Here is a 17,864-nt window from a genome sequence, read left to right on the forward strand (position 1 = left end):
TGTAAGCAAGACAAAAGTAACTAATATGACTCTTCACAATTTTCTGAGGGATTTGGCCATTCCATATGACCTTCCCAGGTCCACCCTTTTTTTCTAGGGCAAAAGGATATTCCCTGATTGGGCCCAGTTCTTCTGCCCCTTTTCTGCGATAAATCCAAAAAATTGGTAAACCATAGCTGAAACTAAGGAGAGTAGAGAAGTTTAGTTCATCTACATAATGAGTAGCTAAGAGGAAGCAGGAAGGAGATGGAAAGGTTGTTTGGAGTACTTGGTGCTTGAGGAGGTTGGAAGCTGCAAAAGTAGGGGTTGCAAAGCTGGCTGTCAATGGGGTGGAGAGTATTGACAGGGCCAGTGACAGGGAGAAAAGAGATGAATGCGTTTGTTGTGCATTAAGGCCGTTCTCAATGCAGGTCCTTCAGAATTTTGGTTTTCTTCCATATTGATTATCAGCCTGTGTTTGTTTGAATGTGACACCACCTCAGGAACTCTCCACTTCTTCAGGTATCCACAGTTGGCTTAGACATTCCATCCAGCTCTGGCATTTCTCTCAGCATTTGTGAGGGAGAGCTGTCCTGCCCGCCACCTGTCATACCATTTCATGTATCATGTAGACACCACATTTGCTAGTGGAGGTCAACAGCGTCAAGTCTTTCTATAATAGTATTTTACTTTATTTAGATTTTATTTATTTGACAGACAGAGATCACAAGTAGGCAAAGAGGCAGGCAGAGAGAGAGGAAGGGAAGCAGGTTCCCTGCTGAGCAGAGAGCCCGACGTGGAGCTCGATCCCAGGACCCTGGTATCATGACCTGAGCCGAAGGCAGAGGTTTAACCCACTGAGCCACCCAGGCGCCCCTATAACAGTATTTTAATGCTGATGAAAAAGAAGAGTAATTTCCCATATTTTGTACCTGTTGGATACAAATGAGTAGTGAAATATTTTAATTTAAATTTTAATTAATCTAATTTAATAATTTTAATTTAATGATTTTTAAATTATTAAAATTTTTAAAATATTAAATCTTAATTTAATAAAATTTTAATTTAATAATTTTGTGAATTAGTGAAATATTTTTTGCATTTCACAACTAAAACCCCTAGATTAATTAGGAGTAGGGAAAACAACAAACAAACAAAAAACAAAAATGAATTCATCTCTCCAGTTCAGCAACATGCAGCATTTCGAGTACCTGTTATAGAAGTTTCCAGAGGCTAAAGGGATGCTTGCTGTCTTTCTAATGTCCTGGTGGATGTAGTAAATGATGAACTTTACCAACTAGGTGCAAGATTAGTTATTTTGAGACAACATTTGGCGTCATCACAAGTCACAAATCATCAAAGGAAAAAAGAAAACATCTTGTTAACTCATTAGACAAGGAAATACTCTCAGATGATCACGTTTATTCCAGAGACCAAATTATAGCTTAAATGTTGGTCCAAAAGTAATTGTCAACTTTGCAGTTTCAAATCCCATTCCAGTTCTTGGAACAGTAAGTGAAGTTCTCAGTTATGATTTCTGCATATTTTAAATACTTTATACTTTCACAATTGTCTTAGCTCTTTTTAAGTCTAGGTCCTTGTCTCTAATTGTTGACAATAGACGAATAACTTCTACTTAATTTTTTTTTCCAAGTGAGATATTCACAAGATTCACATTTTGCTTGTAAGTTCTATCGGTACCGCACCGACAGGAGCCCTGGGAGCGCGACTCCCGCAAAGAGGGATTTGGTTCCCGTCGGCTTCCGTCGCGTCCCGCGGCAACTTCCGCTTCTGGCGGCCGCCTTGGCGGATGCACTTCCGGCAGCGGTGGTTCGAGGTGCCGAAGCAAGATGGTGAGTGACTAAGGGTTTCAGCGGGTGGTCGCGGCGCGACAGGGTCGGAGCGGCCCGAGACGAGAGGACGAGGCGGCTGCCCGAGGCACTCGGTCCGCCCGCTCTCCTGCCCACCGACCGGGTCTTCTCGCGGGGCGAAGGCTCCTGGAGACAGTGCTTGGGTCCGCCATGGCCCGGGGCGGACGAGAGGACTCGGCGCTAAGGGTCTCCCGGGCTGACCGGTGGGGCGGCAGAGCGGGTTAGGGCGCCCGGCTTTGCACCTCCGCCGACCTGGCCCGCTGACCGGCGCGGGGAGTTTCTCCCGAAGCACCTGGGGCGAGTGCTTTGGGAGCCGCTCAGGTGAAGGGCTGCGCGACTGGAGGAGAGGGAGGGATTCGTTCCAGCTGCGGAGGGGAGAGCGCAGTCATGGAGGAGCGCTCGGAGTGGGGGCATTTGGAGGAAGCGTTGAAGACTGACGCTTTTGTGACAGGTGGAGCTCGGAGGGGACGCTGCTGTGGTGCGTTAAGAATAATAAAAACGGCATTTATTCGTTAGTCCACCAAACTGGTATTCATGGAGCATCTGCAAATTGGGGGAGGGGGCGGCAGGCTCTGCTCTAGGCACTGAGCGCACAAGGGGTGAGTGTAACTGGTGAAGTCTCTGTCTAAATGGAACTTACATTCTAGACAAGGCCGACAAAAAAAAAAACGAAAAAGAGACATGTAATATGACGTGGAGCGGGATAGAGATGAGTGGGATGGCCATTGATGGGAGCGGTGGCTGTCCGCAAAAGTTCCTCCGAGGAGGTGACATTTGAGCAGCAGAAGCCTAAGCAGAATGAGAGAGTAGCCCACGCAAACATCTGAGGGAAACGTGGTCCGGGCGGAAGGGATAGTAAGCGCAAAGGGCCGGAGGGAGGTGGGAATGTGTTGAGCCTGTATCCTGAACATCAGAAACGCCTGAGCACATAGTGGGATAGGTCTCATAAGGACTTTGGGGTACTGTTCTAAGCATGTGCCAGGTACTTTTCCAGCATTATTACTGAAGTATAGCTGACACGCAGCGTTCCGCTAGTTTCAGGTGGACAGCACAGTGACTGGACAAGTCTACTATGCCGTGCTCCCAAGGGTAGCTACCATCTGACACTCTTCAGTGCTATCACAGTATTATTGACGATATTCCCTGTATGTGCTGTACCTTTGTACCTTTTATCCCGTGACTAGTACATTTTATACCTGGAAGCCTGCACCTTCCACTCCCCTTCACCCGTTTTGCCCATCCCCCACCCCCTTTTGTCTGGTGGCCACCAGTTCTCTGCGTTCATGGGTCTGTTTCTGCTTTTTTTATGTTTTTGATTCCACATATAAGTGAAATCATATGGTATTTGTCTTTCTCCGTCTAATTTCAATTAGCTTAATACCCTCTGTGTCCATTAATGTAACAAATGGTGAGATCTGTTTTTTCTTTTTTCAAAGATTTTATTTATTTATTTATTTGACAGAGAGAGGGAGATCACAAGTAGGCAGAGAGGCAGGCAGAGGGAGAGGGAGAGGGAGAAGCAGGCTCCCCACTGAGCAGAGAGGCTGATGCAGAGCTCGATCCCAGAACCCTGAGATCATGACCTGAGCCAAAGACAAAACCTTGATCCACTGAGCCATCCAGGTACCCCGAGATCTTTTTTTTTTTTTTTTAATGGCTGAGTAATATCCATGTGTTGGTGTGCTGGTGTGCATTTACACACATCTTTATCCTTTCATTGTATCAGTGGACACTTACGTTGCTTCCGTATCTTGGCTACTGTAAATAGTGCTGCAATAAACACAAGGGTATTTTCCAGCATTTTCTTATTCTCACAGCAGTCCCCGTAGTAATTATTATCTTCACTTTACCAAAGAGGAAACTGAGACACAGTAAGTGGCTTTGCTATAACACAAACCCTGTTAGTGTTTTCTAGAGGACATGTAGTAGAGAAACACAGATATTGGGGTCCAGTACACCTGAGTGTTTCCCAGCCACATCTCTGACAAGCTCTGTGGTAATGGGCAAATCACTTAACATCTCTGGGCCTTGGTTTCCTTATCCATAAACTAGAGGTAATGATAGTACCAACATCATGGTGTCTCTAAGAATTAAATGAGATGATATTCTGAGAATGTACACTGTTTACCATACAATAAGGCCTTAATAATGAGTATATTTCTTATTGTTATTGGAGACTGAGAAATATCATGTAAAATGCCCCACACCTGAATAAGTTTAGGACCCTTTCAGGAAAATGTCCTCCTGTGGGGCCAGACTTGCAGGATCACCAATGAGGTAGATGAATGTGGGAAGGGTCAGTCGAAGCCAGTTTGGCAAGGACCAGGTATGCCACTGTAAAAAGTTTGGTTGTTACACCATAAATGCTAGAGAACAGTTGAAGGTTTTTGAGCAGAATGAAAGGAACAGCTCTTTGTTTTAGACGGTAACAGCTGGATTGGTGAGGAGAGAAACTGTCATGGGAATCTCAGTTGGGAGGCTGGCTAGAGTACTAGATAGAAACAGAGATGGAGGGGCGCCTGGGTGGCTCAATGGGTTAAAGCCTCTGCCTTTGGCTGGGGTCATGGTCCCAGGGTTCTGGGATTGAGCCCCACATTGGGCTCTCTGCTCGGCAGGGAGCCTGCTTCCTCCTCTCTCTCTCTCTCTGCCTGTCTCTCTGCCTACTTGTGATCTCTGTCAAATAAATAAAATCTTTAAAAAAAAAACCAAAAAACAGAGATGGGATCAACAAGAGAGGGTGATGAACTAAACCAGATGGGTTTCAGAGCCCAGATTTTGTAACCAGATTGATAATTAAAATCCTGATCCTAACATTTCTTTTTCACCAAGAATATCGTATTGCTAGTAGTTACTTTGAGTCATGCACATGGGGAGTGGTTTATGTGCATTGCCTCATTTTCAGTAACAGGAGCTAGTATCATCCCCACTTTCCAGTTAAGGGCGCCAAGGCTCAGGGAGGTGACCTGACTTACCTGAGGTCACATAGCCTATTAGTGCTGGAGTCAGCATTGAAACCTGGATGCATCTAACTCATAGCCCATGTTCTTAGGCTTGTTACAGTTCCTGATCTAGAAAATGGGAATAATGAACCTACCTTGGACGATGGTTTGAAATTAATGATATAGTGAAGGAAAATGTCTAGTATAGACTTAATCACATAGTAGGAAACCCACAAACATTAGCTGCCCTGGCCAATAGCAAATTTCTTTAGGAGGTAGAAGTAAGTGTTAAAGACCTATTACTTGGGGCACCTTTTGCAGTATAACTAATTCTGTTAACCAGAATTTCTTAGAGCCCTTAAATAACTTCAGAATAAAGCACAAAATTTTAAGAGTCCTGCATGCAGGGAAATACATCTGACCCTAACTCTTTTAGGTAACCATGATGTATTTAGAGGTGCTTATGTGGAAGTAGTTTGAGGGGAGAGGGTCCTTCTATTCAAGTAAGTTCATTATTACTTAAAATGCCATTATTTTTGAGATACTGTTCTGTGTTAAGCATTGCCCTGTAACTGAGTGGTCTGTTTTAAAGTCCAGAATCCCATGAGCTTATTAATACACTGAATTCTTGATACCTTAAAGTGATTCAGCTTTTCAGGTTGGCAAGAAAGACCTGCCCAAGAGCCCCAGGCTTTAGAGATGGGAGGTATATAAGTTGCTACTGAAAGGAAAACCTCCTGGGTCTCGGTGTGATCTTAGTAAGGAGTAAGTGATTGATAAATGATTGTTGACTATGATGGCCTAATTTCATGAAATATACTCAGTCAAGTAGTTTTATAATAATGTTAAACTCTCTATTTTCCCCTCAAAAAGGGGCGGTCTTAGAATCCCAGCCTCATCGTGATACAGAAGTTACATGAGTTTCTTAATAGAATTGTCCTTGATGTAAGATGCAGTCAGTTGCAAGGTGCAACTAACAGCTTTTCAGGAAAAAAAAAAAATTCTACCATGCTAAATGTATGTGTTGACTACAGGGTGTACACCTTAAAGTTCAGAAATGTTAAAATGAGGGGCAAGTCTTGGTGTCTTAGAATCACAGGAAAATAAAAAGAATGTTCTTTTGAAGTGATCATGTTCTGAATATATACTTCTGATTTCTTTTTTCAGGGTCAGAGTCAGAGTGGTGGTCATGGCCCTGGAGGTGGCAAGAAGGATGACAAGGTAAGTAAGCCAGATAGGTCTATGATACAAGTAGATCATGGAACATATCCTTGATCTCAGCTGAGAAGTTCTTTGGGGATTCATAACTTTGAAAATGCAAAATAAGTGATACTGTAGTTATTACCCACCTGGCCTACAGATTCAGTGCTCTCTTCCATGTTTTAGAGAAGATTATTGACCTGTCAAGTAAGTAGTTATGCATTAATGGTTTTTAAGTGTATAGTATAACATTACAGAGTTTAAATTGCCTGTAATTTTAGTGTTTAATATCTTCAGATGTGAAGAATTGTCTCAAATTATTTCAGCCCAAACTTCTGGCATATAATTCTGAATTCTGACCTTTAGTCCTTACTGAATAACTCATCACTGTGTATTGTAAAAAGAAAGATGAATTATGTTCACCAATTAAAATTGCACAAATGTAATACCTAGTTTGTTTTTTAAAGATTTTAGTTACTTGAGGGAGAGAGCAGGGGGAGGGGCAGAGGGAGAGAGAGAAACACTCCCCGCTGAGCACGGAGCCCGAAGTGGGGCTCTGTCTCGTGATCCTGAGCCAAAACCAAGAGTCAGATGCTTAACTGACTGAGCCACCCAACTAGCTTTATTTTTAAAAGGACAGGTTTTTTTTTTGTTTTTTGTTTTTTTTAAAGATTTTATTTATTTATTTGTCAGAAAGAGAGAGAAAGCACACAAGCAGGCAGAGAGGTGGGCAGAGGCGGAGAGAGAGGCAGGCTCCCTGCTGAGCAAGGAGCCCGATGCGGGACTCGATCCCAGGACCCCGGGATCGTGACCTGAGCCGAAGACAGCGGCTTAACCCACTGAGCCACCCAGGCACCTCTAAAAGGACAGTTTTTAATAGCATTCTGAAAGATAAGGAAAATTACAGCCACTAGAAATAGATGATGGTACAAAAGAAAGAAGTTTGTGTTTTGATATGATTTGTGTGGTTTTTGTTTTTCCTGTTCTAAAAATTCAAGGACAAGAAAAAGAAATATGAACCTCCTGTACCAACTCGGGTGGGGAAAAAGAAGAAGAAAACAAAGGGACCAGATGCTGCCAGCAAGCTGCCACTGGGTAATGACATGGTCCCTCCTTGCTGTCTCTTGATTCCACTGGGAACCGTCTGTGTGTGTACTTTAGGGGTCTGAATCTGGAGGCAGGAAATGGAGCTGAAGCTCTGGTTCTTATGTGTGGCAGAGTTGTGTACAAACAGTGTACAGCTGTGTCTCACTTTAAGAAACTCCACTAATTTCCTTTATTGTAGCTCCTCTAATGTATGAAAAGTGCAGTTTTGAGTTAGAAAACTCAGGTTGAGCCTGAATAACTTAGAAATGTATTTTGTTCTTGAAGAAATGGAATGCCGACATGTTGGATTTCACATCTTGTGACGCATGAACAAGCTGTTTTAGTGTCGGCACTGAACACAGACTAAGCTTCAGACCAGGTGACCCGACGCAGGCCGCCTCTCCATTCTCAGCCCCTACCGTTCTCCTTGCTTATTGTTCACATAGCCCTGCTTTGTGTTCTTTGACTCCTACGCACATTATAACTTTTTTTTTTTTTTTTTTTGAGAGAGAGAGAGCGAGAGCGCGCACACGCGCACAGGTGGGGATGTGGAAGCAGGGTGGGGTGGAGCAGAGGGACAGAGAGAGAGAGAATCAGACAGGCTCCATGCCCATTGCAGAGCCCAATGTGGGGCTTGGTCTCATGACCCTGAGATGACCTGAGCCAAAATCAAGAGTTGGATGCTTAAGCGATTGAGCCACTCCAGGTAACCCACACATTAGGACTTTTGTCTTTTGCTTAAAAATATTCTTCCCTTGGGGCACCTGGGTGGTTCATTCGGTTAAGCATCCAACTCTTGATTTCAGGTCAGGTCATGATCTCAGGGTCATGGGATCAAGCCCCATGTTGGGCTCTGCACTCAGCAGGGAGTCTGTTTGCTCTCTTTCCCTCTGCCCTTCTCCTCCCTCTTCCCCCTCCCCTATGCTCTCTCTCTAAAAATAAATAAATCTTTAAAAAAAAAGTTCTTCCCCCAGTCTTTCCCAAGGCTGGCTCCTTCTTACACTGCGGTTCACATACCTCCCCTACCCCCATCTAAACAAGTCTCTTCCTGCTTAGATGAAATAATTTTTAAAATATTGCTTGGTTAAGAATTAAGGGAGCCAGACAGTATAAAACATGCCATTGGTCTACCATAATGAATCAATATGGTATTGGTAAAGAATAGATCATCAGATGGCCAGAAGAGCATAGGAGTCCAAAAACAGTCAAGTTACATGGATAATGACTATATGGTAAAGGTGACTGAGTTCTGTGGGGAGAGAGTGAGTTGTTTAACGGAATGGCTGGCATCTTTATTTGCTATTGAGAGAAAATGAAATTAGACCCCCTCGCTTTTTTGCCAGATGGATTATAGATACGAAAATAAGTACATAAATGAAAAATCAGGAATATATTTAACCTTAGGGAAGGAGAGACATCTTGAACAAACCCAGAAACCACAAAGGAAAAAGTTGACATTTTTGTCTATATATGCTAAAATCCTATGTAGCATGAGACTTTAAGCCAAAAGAAACAATGCAAAAGAATAAGGAAAAAATGCTTGCCACATATGTTAATATCACTAATATTTCACGGTTCTTCTACTGGGGGGGGATTCCTTAGCTCGCCTGCAGCAATGTATTCTGACTGGACAGCACACGTACCTATTTTCATAAACACAGATGGAGAATAAAAAACCAAAGTAAATGATCTTTGAGGTTGTTGAGTTCTTTCTTCTTGAGTTCATGTAGCAGATGTCATTCAGACCTCATCCCTGTTTTTACCTGCTTGCTTACAACTGCCAAAGTCCCTTTTCCTTTAGCATCTAGGCACCTGCTTACTTAGGGTCACCGGAACTTGAATTTTTCAGCCTGTTCAACAAAAATAAGCTTATTTTAAGTCTTAACATTTTTTCCTTAAGAATGAACTTAATTAATTGCTAACTTCAAGCTCCAAATAGAATAAAACTTTTCTTTGTAATTACAGTGACACCCCATACTCAGTGCCGGTTAAAATTATTGAAGTTAGAGAGAATTAAAGACTATCTTCTCATGGAGGAAGAATTCATTAGAAATCAGGAACAAATGAAGCCTTTAGAAGAAAAGCAAGAGGTAATTCAGAAATTACTGTAACTTTTGTTTTACAAATTAAGTGTTTTGGTACTAACTAGAATTCAGTGAATAAATGAAATTCAAGTAGTTGACCCATTTAGACTGGCTGCCTTTTAAAAGCATCACCTGCTTTGTAAATGTAGTAAAATTTAGTAAATCTAGTAAAACTATCAGCCTTGTCTGCTTTTTAGGTCTAATCTGCTTTTCCTTCATGGCGTACTCTTACACAGGAGGAAAGGTCTAAGGTGGATGACCTGAGAGGGACCCCAATGTCAGTAGGAACCTTGGAAGAGATCATTGATGACAATCACGCCATCGTGTCTACATCTGTGGGCTCCGAACACTACGTCAGCATTCTTTCCTTTGTAGACAAGGACCTGCTGGAACCGGGCTGCTCCGTCCTGCTCAACCACAAGGCAAGTTGATGGTCTCTAAGCCCCAGGAGTGCTTTCTCCTTCCTCTCAGATCTGTCCATTGGTGTTGCTCTGTGGTCGGCGTTGCTTTGCTGGGAGGGGATTATGTGAACCTCACGTTTCTGCATTAACTTAATGTTCTCTCTCAGGTGCATGCCGTCATAGGGGTACTTATGGATGACACAGATCCCTTGGTCACAGTGATGAAGGTAGAAAAGGCGCCCCAGGAAACCTATGCTGATATTGGGGGGTTGGACAACCAAATCCAGGAAATTAAGGTAAGTCTAAGAATCAGCTCTGGGTTTCTAGATTTTCGATTTATTTAACTACCTCATTTAGGGTAGAGTTATTGTGCATGTTTTGTGTTTTCCTTAGTGATCAAACCAGTGTGACTCAAAGCTTGCCAGTCGTGGAGTGATTTATTTGTTAATCCTGAGTCAGGAACAGGAACAACAAGTTGTGTGATTGTGCCTGCAGCGGCTGCAGCTTCATCCTGCTTACATGCGATGTGCCACGGTTGTCTGGGTGGGAAGCTAATGGTTCCATTTGTGTTGGCTTCGGCTGCGGCGGTCTGGAAACCTCCAGTGATGTGTGGGCTAGTGTGAGTGGGGTGAAGGGAAGTGGTCGTTCCGGTTGGCTGGGAGCCAGCCATCTCCTCTGCAGGGGGTCGTGTACAGCTGTCACCATTCACAGCCGGTGACCTCGGAGATGGCTGGGAAGTAGCCATTATGTCCATTGGTATAACAGGAATCAGAAAATCTTGGTTTTTTTTTAAAGATTTTATTTATTTATTTGACAGAGAGAGATCACAAGTATGCAGAGAGGCAGGCAGAGAGAGAGGAAGAAGCAGGCTCCCCGCTGAGCAGAGAGCCCGATGCGGGACTCGATCCCAGGACCCTGAGATCATGACCTGAGCCGAAGGCAGCGGCTTAACCCACTGAGCCACCCAGGCGCCCAGGAATCAGAAAATCTTGCCAGAAAATCTCGTCTATGGTTTAATTGAAAACAGTGTATTTTCACTTTAAGTTCCTTTCGCTCTGGAAGAGCTTGAATGTTGCTCCAGGTTGACTTCTATGAGAAAGTGAGAGGGAAACTGGAGGCAGTAGGAAGGGGAACTCAGCGAGGACAGGTGTCATCTTCCATCTGTCCCTGCTGCTAGACAAAAGTCAGGCACACTGTCTCTAACAAGACTAAGTGACATTTTAGCTTATTGTTGAAAGTGAGATATATCCCAAATGCCAATTCGTGGATCTGGTAATTTCAGTGAGAAAACATTTCATCTTTACCAAGTATTTGTTTTCTATAGGAATCTGTGGAGCTTCCTCTCACTCATCCTGAGTATTATGAAGAGATGGGCATAAAGCCCCCGAAGGGCGTCATTCTGTATGGCCCACCTGGCACAGGTATGTACGCTCTGGGCTGGACACTTCAGCACACTGAGCCAATCTCTTGAGCTGTAGCATTAGTTTGTCGTAATTATTTAATTCTTGAGTAAGGATGCCACAACTCCTTAGTTTGAAACAAGGTTTTCTAAACATTCTGTCCATTTTCTGAGTAAATACAGAAATATACATATTACATGAAAGTATTTTTATCTGTATAGTTGATGCTAAAAAACTGAATTACCTTGGACTTAAAATTGTAGACTTAACAGATTTAATGTATTAAAAACAACAGGAGGAATTGCAACAAAAATAAGCACGGTGGGGAAACCCTCCCCTCCAAAAATGCCTGCTCAGTGTGAATGCGTTTACGGTTTCTTACAACTCCTCTCTGCACTCAAATATATTAGATTTATGTGCTGTAAAACATAAAACTTTAAAGTATTCTAAGAGTAATGTGAATCTATTAAAAAGAGTTTATAAGGGACGCCTGGGTGGCTCAGTGGGTTAAGCCTCTGTCTTTGGCTCAGGTCATGATCTCAGGGTCCTGGGATCAAGCCCTGCATCGGGCTCTCTGCTCAGCGGGGAGCCTGCTTCCCCCTCTCTGCCTGCCTCTCTGCCTACTTGTGATCACTGTCTGTCAAATAAATAAATAAAATCTTTTTTTAAAAAGTTTATAAAACAAAATAAACTGGGATGCTTAAGCTTGGCTGTACGTTGGAATCACCCTGGAGCTTTAAAAAATACTGATGGTCCCATCCCTGAAAATTCTGACCTGTTCATCTGGAGTGTGGCCAGGTATCAGAGCCATGGTGGGAAACCACAGATTTAAAAGCTGTTCTGTGCGGTGCAGATTGGGTTCACTCTCTGGTCCACTGTACTGAGTGAATAGAATATTGGAAGAATAGATGCGTATACAGAAATGTATGTGGTTCATTATGCAACTAGCCGGCCTGAGTTGTACAGTCCAGCAATTAGCAGTTCAGCAATTAGCAGTGCTCTGGAAGTTGCAGAGGAAGCACAGTTCTTTGAAGGGGTCACTGAGGGCTGCCCACAGTGGAGGAGCCGGAGGAACTGAGCTCAGAGGCGTGGAACTGTTGCGGCTCATCATCTTACAGCGCAGGAAACTCAGAGAGGCGGTGACTAGCCCGGGGCCGCGGAAGCCCTGGGAGCTGAACAGGTGGCGGGGCTGGAGCTGGAAGGCAGGCCGCCCGCCCTGCAGCTGTGCGCTGCCTTCGGTGCACATGCACCGCCGGGGGCCGACGTGAGGGGCTGGGCTGGAGCACAGGGTGGCAGGCCATCAGGAGGGGAAGGGCCTGGCTTGGTTATCCTGCTGGCCACCGAAGGGACCCAGCAGCTGGCCGAGGCTACCTCTGGAGGGTCAGAGGCCATCTGCTTAGGTGGTCCTTTTTGTCTTCCATTCACCATCCTTCACTGGTACTCTCAGGGAGAAGTCCATGCTTCTAAGCCCTCACACCTGCCCCTCCGCCTGTCTGGCCAAAAAGACGTTGTCACCACGTCTTATTCTCAAGCTTAGTGCCTTGTCCCCCTTCCCACTTGAACTAAGTCTGTGTCACTTACCAGCAGCCTCCCCCTGCCCCTCTGCAGGCCTAAGCTTAGTCCTTTACTGGCTCAGCCTCTAGCTGCCAGTGTCCTGACACCACAGCTTGGCCCTGTGCCCATGTCCTCACCATCAAAGGGGCCAAGTGGTCTTCCAGCCCTAAAGTTCACAGGGTGGCTGCCACAGCTATTGTTTTTGACCTGAAATAGAAATATCAAGGAACGGGACACCTGGGTGGCTCAGTAGGTTAAGCCACTGCCCTGGACTCAGGTCATGATCCCAGGGTCCTGGGATCAAGTCCTGAGTCGGGCTTCTAGCTTGGCAGGGAGCCTGCTTCTCTCTCCGCCTCTGCCTGCTTGTGTGCTCACTCGCTCTCTGACAAATAAATAAAATCTTTAAAAAAAAAAAAAATCAAGGAATGGAGAATTGGAAATGTTTGAGATTGTCCCTGAGAGGAACGATCCTCACAAGGGCATACCAGAGACTGAGAAGTCTCTAGAGCTTTTAGCAGTTCTCTGTCATGGGCTTCCCCGGGAGCTGGTCCTATCTCAGCTGAGCCCTGGGTAGGCCCACCCAGCACAGCCCCAGGGATTGCAGGCCTGGTGCTCCAGGTCAGGTTCCTTAGGTCAGACCTAGGGTTCGCAGGCCATTTCTCATCACAAATAGCTTTATAGGAGTTGAGTTTGGATCTCCAACCCTGGTTGCATGAGTTAGGCTAATAATCTATACACCTTTGTATAACCCAGTAAAATGTACTTTCTGACATTGTAATGAAGAATGAGGAAGATAGTTAAAAATAATCAAAACATTATTTATGTTTTTCTCAATTTCCTCTTACCTGCCTCGGAGAGCAGAATGTTAAGACCCTGGAATGGGGGCATACCTTTTAGAGATCTGCTGCCCATTTAAGTGACAGAGTTTTTAAGTTAAAATAGCAATTAATGGGTTTTTTTCCTTTCTCTTTTTCTTTTTAAATCTAAAATAGGTAAAACCTTATTAGCCAAAGCAGTAGCAAACCAAACCTCAGCCACTTTCTTGAGAGTGGTTGGCTCGGAACTTATACAGAAGTACCTAGGTGACGGGCCCAAACTCGTTCGGGAATTGTTTCGAGTTGCAGAAGAACACGCACCATCCATCGTGTTTATTGATGAAATTGATGCCATTGGAACAAAAAGGTACATTTCTCTCTTTGTGTTGAGCAGAGATAAAAGCCCCAGAGCCCTTCTCTGAGAACGATCATTACGTACCCCCCGGATGGCCTGCCCGTGGGTTTGCCACAGTTCCTACCGTGTACTCTGGATGCTTTAGGTTCTGCTCTCCCAGGTGCCAGGTAACAATCACACAGGAGTTGTGACTGCCTGGAGATTAGTCCGGAGCAGTGTCCCGAGCATCTGCTCTGAGCCAAGCATCATCTGGACTTCAGGCACACAGCCACCGTATGCAAGCCTCTGCCCTCGAGGAGCTCCCGGTCGGGTTGGCAGCTCAGATAGCAAACACGGAGACTGAATTAATGATATAATGTCAGGCATGAAAACTTCTACAATTTAAACAACATGATGGGAGGGCGTGATTTTGTTGCTAGAATTGAGGGCGTCTGAGTTATCCTTCAGCACATCAGTTAGGTTTTCACGCCTTCTCTTCTTTTTCAAAGGTATGACTCAAATTCTGGTGGTGAGAGAGAAATTCAGCGAACAATGCTGGAGCTGCTGAACCAGTTGGATGGATTTGATTCGAGGGGTGACGTGAAAGTTATCATGGCCACAAACCGAATAGAGACTTTGGATCCAGCTCTTATCAGACCAGGTCAGTTTGCTTGTTCTACCAGGGACAGCTGTCGTGTCTGTGCATGACCCTGTTTTAAGTGCGTGGGCAGGGGATTTAAGAACAATGTGTTATCAGGGCGCCTGGGTTGCTCAGTGGTTTGAGCCTCTGCCTTCAGTTCAGGTGATGGTCTCAGGGTCCTGGGATGAGGCCCTGCGTCAGGCTCTCTGCTCAGTGGGGAGCCTGCTTCTCCCCCCCCCCCCCCCCCCCCCCCCCCGCCTGCCTCTCTGCCTACTTGTGATCTGTCAAATAAATAAAACCTTTAAAAGAAAAATGATATGTATCAAGGCAAACACGTGACTGAAATGCAGAGTAACTTACTAAAGCCCGCATCCCCTGAGGTCGTGGTTAAGGAAGGACGTGATGCAGTGGGTGTAGCCCTTTTAATTCTAATCATAAATTGTGATCTTTTCTTTCCCATAATGGATATTCTTTTTTCTGAAGGAATAATTCATATGTTAACTCAGGTTCATTTTTTTACATTCAGGTCGCACCAGGATGCAGCAGTGGCTAATTTGTTTATGCTTTTGTAATGTTTTTAACACAGTCTGTCCTTTTTCACTACGTAGGCCATTCAGGAGCCCTTCCTTTATTTCTAAGGGTACCCCAGCAGAGCCGATCTCTTTCAGGTTGGATGAATTCAAATGCCGACATTTATGACTACAAGAGGGATGTTCACCTTTTGGGATTTGGACACCCACCCCCACATACACACAGGGTGCTGTCTGACTGAAATAGCGTGAGTGAGGACACGGGCTCAGACTCTTCCTGAGCTCGAGCCACACCTGGGGGCTGCACAGCGCTGTGACTGGAAACCTTTTCTACCCACAGGTCGCATCGACAGGAAGATTGAGTTCCCCCTGCCCGACGAGAAGACTAAGAAGCGCATCTTTCAAATCCACACAAGCAGGATGACGCTGGCTGATGATGTGACCTTGGACGACTTGATCATGGCTAAAGATGACCTCTCGGGTGCTGATATCAAGGTGAGAACCTGGGCTGGGTTGTACCTCTCAGTTTCATGGGGCGGGGGTGGGGGGAGGCTGGCAGCATCAGATCTGGGTCCAGCCTGCTCTTTAGGTGAGGACCTGGGTTTTTGTCAGGTCTAGGTACCATGGTCAGGGCAGGACGGCACATGTGGGGCCTTTTCACACTGCTGCCCGCACCGAGCTGCGTATCCTTGGTCTCTAAAGAACTAGGTTAGTGTCTGTGTTGGTGAATAAAAGGCTCTTTTTAAAATGGAAATTATTTTAAAATTTTGTACCAACTTTGTATTTTGAAAAATTTGAAGTCTTCAGAAAAGTCGCAACAGTAGTAAGTACTGGTATACCCATCACCTTGATTTACCTAGTGTTACCGTTTTACTGCTATGCTTTATCTTTTGTTCACAAATACACTGTCTTTTCTGCTGAACCATCTGAAATATCCTGAGGGCCATAACCAGATAAAAACGTCAATGCCAGGATTGTGTTTCTGTCACATCATGTTGAATGGGTTTTTGTTTTGCTTTTGGCAAGTGATGACTGAGGAAATAAATCACAGTAAATGCTGTCCTGAGACAGCTAGCCAGAATACGTGATACGTGTTCTCTTCTGACTGTGGGTAAATGAGCTGGATGGATGCTCTGTTGCTGCTAGTGTCCTGGTGTAATTGCATCTGGTGCCCAGGAAGGAACGTGGCTCCTGTATCGAGTGGAGCAGAGAACTTCCCTATCGGGCTACCCCGCCAGTCAGAACCCGAGCCAGGCCTCCTCCTCAAAGCCACCCCAGATCCTGAGAAAGTAATTAGAATGTGTAAAACATTGAAAAGATCTACTCTTTTCCCAAACAGTTTAAGCAGTTTCTTTAGTCTAAGGGTCTTACACCTGATTTCAGAGTAGCTCCCGAATTGACAGAGCACAAGAAAGAAGTATTTCCCTTTCTGAACATACTGTTCGTTCTTACAGGCAATCTGTACAGAAGCTGGTCTGATGGCCTTGAGAGAACGCAGAATGAAAGTAACAAATGAAGACTTCAAGAAATCTAAAGAAAATGTTCTTTATAAAAAACAAGAAGGCACCCCTGAGGGACTATATCTCTAGCAGACCACAGCTGCCTTCAAGGAAGTGGTCGGGGTTGTTCTGACCCCTTGAAGGGATGAGGTTGGGGAAGTTGCCCAGAGGAACCCATGTTCCAGTTGATCTTTCTTACTAGCAAAACCTCCTTGTGTACTTTTTTGAGCGTGTACGATGCCCCCCAGGCTGCCTTCACCTGTTGGTCCCGTGCAGTGCTCTGTCTCCAATAAAGCGTGCTCCTTCTCACACTCGTTTCTGGAACCTCCACATCTGGCACTCAGCAGCAATAAGCAGGGGGACCTGGGCAGTAGGGGGGCTTTCAGCACCTCTGGCCCTGCCTCACGTGCCCAGAGCCGGTGGCAGAGTTGGACAGCAGCTAGTGGGAGGGCCTTGTTCTTCGGTTCGGAAACCTCATCTCTCTCTAGTATGCACAAAACCATATCAAAGCTTCCCCTTCCCTGTCTGTCTTGCCCTTCTCTCCTTTCAGAGCAGGTCCATGTCCAAACGCGTGTGTCCAAGCCTGGCAAGGTAAGTGTCCACTTGGCTGGCTGGCCAGCCACCTCCCTCAGGGGCTCTGACTTGTCACCCTTCTTTTCCAGCTCTTTCTAGCCCAAATTTCTGTTCCACAACACTGGTTTTTCTGGATGGGATGACAAGGAATGACAACTTCAGCAATTCTAGGCATCAGGGTTTTGGTTTTTTTAAGAGCAGGGGCTCAGAGAAGATAAAGCAGTTTCCTCCCAGTTAAATATTAACAGTTAATAACTGCTGGCATGTCCCTTGCAGAAGAAAGTGGTCTGAACGTAGTGATGTCCATTTCATTCCATTCCTAATCCTCAGACACCTACTGGCCTCTGTCTGCACCCGGATGAAGGCTGCCACAACCATCTCGCGGGCAGGGGCAGGGGGTGGTCTGGTAGGAAGCCGCAGGCTCCATTCTGCAGTCCGCTCACATGGCTGCCCGCGTGCTTCCTGCAGCAGGGGTTCCTTCCACACTTGGGTGCTCGGAAGTCTCCAGGGGTCCCGTCCAAGTGCAGCCGGACTCAGAAGGGCTGAGGTGGGCCCGCAAGGCTGCATCTCTGCCAGGCGCCCAGGTGGTGCTGCTGGTCCACAGCTGGGAGGCGTCAAGAAGAGCTTAGGGACCCTGAGGAACTTAATGCACTTGATATAGGCCAGAACACTGAGTTTTAAATGACTCCACTGACTGGCCTGAAGAGAAGGGCAAAATCCGCTCTCCTGCTAACCAGCCTGGGGAAGAGGTTCTAGAGTCACCAGACCTTTCGTGTCCTGACTGCGAGACCCAGAAACCCTGGCAGGACCCCCAAGAACGCCAACCAACGGGGCGCACACGCTCGCAGGGGGCTGGGCGGGGAGCAGAGGAAGAGCACAAACTCGCACACGCCACCCACGAGAGGTTTCCTTCTCACTAAGCGTGATTCTTATCTACATATTCACACATATAATGTGTA

At 45.5% G+C, this 17,864-nt stretch overlaps 1 protein-coding gene across 1 annotated transcript; it reads left to right on the plus strand.

Annotated features, from left to right (window-relative positions):
- Window positions 1-1,774: 1,774 nt before the first annotated feature.
- PSMC1 (proteasome 26S subunit, ATPase 1) lies at window positions 1,775-16,643 on the plus strand. The gene is made up of 11 exons (XM_032878622.1): window positions 1,775-1,832; window positions 5,957-6,010; window positions 6,988-7,084; window positions 9,041-9,165; window positions 9,396-9,581; window positions 9,728-9,856; window positions 10,885-10,981; window positions 13,507-13,696; window positions 14,173-14,324; window positions 15,174-15,328; window positions 16,288-16,643. The coding sequence occupies exons 1-11, from the start codon at window positions 1,830-1,832 to the stop codon at window positions 16,420-16,422; spliced, it is 1,323 nt and encodes a 440-aa protein (XP_032734513.1). The 5' UTR covers window positions 1,775-1,829; the 3' UTR covers window positions 16,423-16,643.
- The last annotated feature ends 1,221 nt before the right edge of the window (window positions 16,644-17,864 follow it).

This window comes from Lontra canadensis, unplaced genomic scaffold (genome assembly GCF_010015895.1).
Source record: "Lontra canadensis isolate GAN:19392208 unplaced genomic scaffold, GSC_riverotter_1.0 scaffold64, whole genome shotgun sequence".
Lineage (NCBI taxonomy): Eukaryota > Metazoa > Chordata > Mammalia > Carnivora > Mustelidae > Lontra > Lontra canadensis.

Bases quoted from the DNA above. Each gene is read 5' to 3' on its own strand.
- PSMC1 (XM_032878622.1), top strand. The intron at 9,166-9,395 runs GTAATTCAGAAA...ACTCTTACACAG, and splicing joins CTTTAGAAGAAAAGCAAGAG to GAGGAAAGGTCTAAGGTGGA. The intron at 13,697-14,172 runs GTACATTTCTCT...TCTTTTTCAAAG, and splicing joins GATGCCATTGGAACAAAAAG to GTATGACTCAAATTCTGGTG.